This window comes from Nestor notabilis, unplaced genomic scaffold (genome assembly GCF_000696875.1).
Source record: "Nestor notabilis isolate BGI_N333 unplaced genomic scaffold, ASM69687v1 scaffold35346, whole genome shotgun sequence".
NCBI classification, from domain to species: domain Eukaryota; kingdom Metazoa; phylum Chordata; class Aves; order Psittaciformes; family Psittacidae; genus Nestor; species Nestor notabilis.
Window position 1 is genome coordinate 15,225 of NW_009932092.1, and position 4,537 is coordinate 19,761.

At 44.1% G+C, this 4,537-nt stretch overlaps 1 protein-coding gene across 1 annotated transcript in view; it reads right to left on the minus strand.

Moving 5' to 3' along the window:
- INPP5D (inositol polyphosphate-5-phosphatase, 145kDa) overlaps nt 1–4,537 on the minus strand; it is a gene marked incomplete at its 5' end in the record, with an annotated part of 25,831 nt that overhangs the window by 5,457 nt on the left and 15,837 nt on the right. The window contains 6 exons of the mRNA XM_010016206.1: nt 647–729; nt 1,843–1,956; nt 2,114–2,203; nt 3,384–3,465; nt 3,703–3,791; nt 3,946–4,054. Coding sequence (XP_010014508.1) covers nt 647–729; nt 1,843–1,956; nt 2,114–2,203; nt 3,384–3,465; nt 3,703–3,791; nt 3,946–4,054 — 567 coding nt within the window. The remainder of the gene's footprint in view (nt 1–646; nt 730–1,842; nt 1,957–2,113; nt 2,204–3,383; nt 3,466–3,702; nt 3,792–3,945; nt 4,055–4,537) is intronic.

The following is a 4,537-nucleotide window of genomic DNA, read 5'->3' on the forward strand; positions in this document are numbered from 1 at the left end:
TCAGCAGTTGTTCTTTTGGGCTATTTGGAAGGGCACTGACATGCGTGTTTGCTCCAAATCCAGGAGCTCTGATAGTTCTTCCAGCTCCCACCATGCCAGAAAATGGAGAAGAGCTCTGATCTTAAGGATAGGACTTGTCTCTGACACTGACACACAGAACACTGTGTCTGGCCACGAATGGTCTTTTTAACACAGGTAAAATACAGTCAACTTTTCTATAAAATACTGAGAAAAAGCTTTGCCTGTCAGGGCAGAGAAACTCCAGGGTAGAGTTGCTCTTTGAGATGTCTTATCTTCCATCTAAAATTCACAAAAAAAGAGGGCCTGCTTAAGAGACTTGTCAGCATAGTTATGGTCACTAAAAATGGGAGAAGAGGTCATGCTCCTGAGTGACATGATCACGCCAGCAAAATTCCTGATAGAGATGAAAGTATACTGGCAACAAAGTTCTTTCCTGCTTATAACATACTCTGTTTAGCTTAAGCCCATCCTGCATTCTTACAGTCTCTTTTGAGTGTAAACAAGACCACAGCCGTGTTCCTGAAAATAATGTTTATAATATAAAGTAAAAGACTTAATGTTGCTTAAGGGATGCAAGTGGAAGGCTTCTCTTCCATATGGATATGGAAATGTAGTCCCTGTTTACCTTTGGAAGCGCATCAGTGAACTTTACCACAAGTTCCCCTTCACTCCCATCCTCATTTTCTCCTTCCTGGCTCTTCACAAAACCTGCAAAGTGATAAGAATGGAGTTCACCAGAAGAGAGACAGCAAGAACTTGGCTACAAATCCTCCTCAGATGATAGATCTCCAAAAGACCTACAGTTATTATCCCACTTGGACACAAGTTTTAGAAGTACTAAGAAGCTCCAAGTTTGAGCTTTGGGTCCATGTTTACACAGTAACTTTACAAGTGATTTTCCTGGTGCATTGTTAAATGGTTTTATTTTACAGTTAAACTTGGCACTGATAAGCTCAGTGCATACATGGACCGGAGGATAAGAACATGACAGCTCTTCCTACGCCACTCAAGATAGCACACTTTTGAAATTCTAATTTAAGATTCGTAATACACTGTTTCCATAGAAATTTATGCAAATTTCGATACAGCCAAAAAATAATCTTTTATGGAACTGTCTTTGACACAGCGCTCTGACATGCGATAATGTGATGAAGCATACACTGAAGGCATGCTGTCCCACTTACAGGAGCAGTCCTGTGATGGGGAATCGCTTAAAAAAACCACAGCAAGGGCATGTAGGCTTGCATTACATAAACAGCTGAGCCTCAGCCCTGCAGCACAGGGACAGGGAGTAAAGCCTGCAGCACTGGTGGGTACACAGTCCCATTTACAGAGACAAATCACTCCCTTTCTTTTCGCTTGAAGTTGATACTCTGACTTACTCTTTTTTAAACCAGGGTAATTATTTTTATTAGCTAAAAGCAGATGCTTTATTTTGAAAGCACTTGATCATCTGCAGCAGGCAGAGTTAGAAACTCAACTGATTGTGTTTGCTAAGTAGAAGTTTTCTGTGTAATAAGCAGGAACAACTTGTGCTTCTCTTCAAGAAAGTAATTATCAGATTGCCAAACAAGATGGAAGAAACAGCGGAAGACTACATGTCTAAGCATGGATTACAGCTAAATAGCTGTGGGGTTTGGACTGTATTGCTGACAGTATAGGATGACTTGTAAACTACAACAGATCTCTAGAACATCCCTTTATTGCACTGGAACAAGTGATCCACACAGCTATTTATTTAGATCCAATCAAGATGAAGGGGAACTAATCCAAACAAGCAGGAAACTTTGACAGAAAGAACAAAGTTGGGCAAAACCATACTTTCTAAGCAGCTGGAGTGAAACTCGATGTAGAACTTGGTCTGGGACTTGGTCTTCAGGGTAGCGTAGCAGTGCAGGAACTCTATCTCCCCTTGGGAATTTGTGTACTTGGAGTCTAGGAAAGAGGAAGGGAAAATAGTAGCATTTTCAACAGGAGATAAAGAGAGGGCATTTTTGACTCTTAAAGAGTCAGCTTTTTCTTTTAACATATACAAGAGCTGTCTTCTGTGCCCAAAGGTGAAGACGGCACGATCGCGCCCAACCTGACTAACCATTCTTTGAAACAAACTGTGAGGTGACTCCCACTTCGAAGGTGGCAAAGACAGGACTGTGGTCACTTGTCATGATGTCAGTGGTGCAGCCTGCCAATGAGAAAGGGAGGAGAGTTACTGCCCTGTGTTCTGCTCCAGTGAGATCCCCACAATAGCAGTATTATTCAGTAATTTTCCAGCAAACATAACTGTCGCTGTGGTAACTGTCTCCAGTCAAAGGTGTTTCTACATAATCTCATGTTAGTATTTGGGAATGTAATCCTTTGTCAAAATACAGAGATTTGGTTAACGGACACAACATTACCATATCATTTTGCAAGCGACTGTCAGTGTTAGATTCTCCCAGCACAAAAAGCAGTTTTCTGGTTGCTTCTGCAACATGCACAGCTAATTAAAGCTCTAATATGGCAGGAAATCACACAAGAATACACTGGTGCTGCTTCAGTGCTACACTGCAACTCATGGCCCAAGATTAACAGTGAGTGAGCAAGGTCCTGACTTGACCTAAGTGCACACTGAGTTCTAGCAAGCCCAGTCCACTGAACAGAACAGTGTATAAAAGCAGATGCCAGACTTTCTGGAGGTACTTATTTGACCACACACCTCATCATCATAGGCTCTGTGATAAGATCAGTCCACCTTATACCCCAAGTGACTTCTACAGCCCTCTTCTCAATCCCATACATGGGAAACCATCAACATCATACTCAGATGCTTGGTCCTACACATAGTCAATGAAATTTCAGGAACTAGTATCTGAGTCGTCTTTTTATCAGGTCTTGTGTGCTTCCTCTCTTCCCTGCACTGCACTTCTGTGACGCTTCCCAGCAAGAACAGGCTCTTCATACCACACAGTCTTTCTGGAATACGATTTGACAGAAGAGGGATGTTTGCAGCTCCAACCTCAACAGAATGGACTGTGTATGCAGGGTCTGTCTGCCCTGCTGGCACCATCAAGTAAGGAGCTCCTGCACAGGAAAAGTGGTTGTAGTTGCCAAGAAATGACTGGTGTAAAATGATGCCACAGCACGGCCTGAAACTGGACAGCTGCAGCTGTCTGAGGGGTATTCTGCGTATAAAAGAGGATCAGAAATAATGCCCAACCTTGTAAGGTTACAGGCAGAGAGATTTGGCTCCACTCTGCCTGGTTTAACATCAGGTCCCTCTGTGCTGAGTGCCTGGCAGTGCAGGGAGATCCTACAGACTGTGCTCTGAATCATTTCCGCTTCAGACTGATTGCTTTGCTATCTACAATCTGTTATCTACCCACCATAGGACTGACACACAACGTGCACCATGGGGTATGATTTCCAGAGCACTCGATCACACCAGGATGGCAAATTGTACTTCATCTGCAAACCAAAGGAGAAGTGATGTCAAGAAGAAGAGAAAGGACCAGCTCACAAAAGAACAGGAAATTCTCTTGCTCAAGCACCATAGATGTGTGTCAGATCTTTTTCTTTGTATTAACTCCTTCCAAAGCAGTACAAGGACAGAAAATGCAGAGATTGGTTTAGGTCACTTCCTTCTGTAGGAGTTATTTCCCTGCTCTGCCACATACTTCTGAAGAGAAATGAGTTTTCACCTACCCCTGTAGCTTTTTGCTTGGTGTAAGCATACTTCTCCCGGGTACCTCTTTCAAAACGGTAGGTTGGAGCAAAAGTGATCTCTTCTTCCTCTAAAACAGAGAGGTAGCTGTTACAGTGTGGCCCATTGAGAACCCTCATCTGGCTGAGACAGCCGCTGCTCTGTATACTCTGCCCCATATCGAGTCTGGCAGAGAAAGTCAATAGAAATGGGAGAAGAACCTGCCAACAAACTCAGAATCTTACCAAACTGCAGAAACACCTTTTGGTCCTTTCTCTCTATGAGAAGCTGGTCAAAGGCCAGCAGCTCCGGATACTGCTGCTGCCTGATCTTCTGGATAATATTCTCTGCTTCCTGCCAACAGGGAAACAGCAGAGCTGCAGATGATGCAAAACCTCCTTATAAATACTCCCTTCACTGGGGAGCTGGCAAGTGCTTCTGAACTGGTTCACAGAGCCGTACCCCCTGCCACTTCCCCACTGCTCCCTTCACTGAAAGGCCCCAGTCTTTGCGTGACCAAACATTTGTCTATCAAAACACGCATCAAAATGCCCACACATCCCCCACGCAAGCACACACACAACCAGATGCACATCAACACCAGGCTGGCTGTTGTCTCCCACCCACTGAAACCTATCCAGTATTTATTATGGCTTGCCTGTTTCTGAAGGCCGGTTCTGAGCCATTAAAAGCTAACCAAACAGTGCAGAAAGGCAGTCTCTGGATTAAGCTGTTCAGGGACAGATGCTTACTCACAGTGGGAAGGAGAGCTGGGAGTTTGGGGAAGTGATGCTGCATGGAGCAGCAGAGTGTGCCAGATGGCATTCCTTGGTCCAT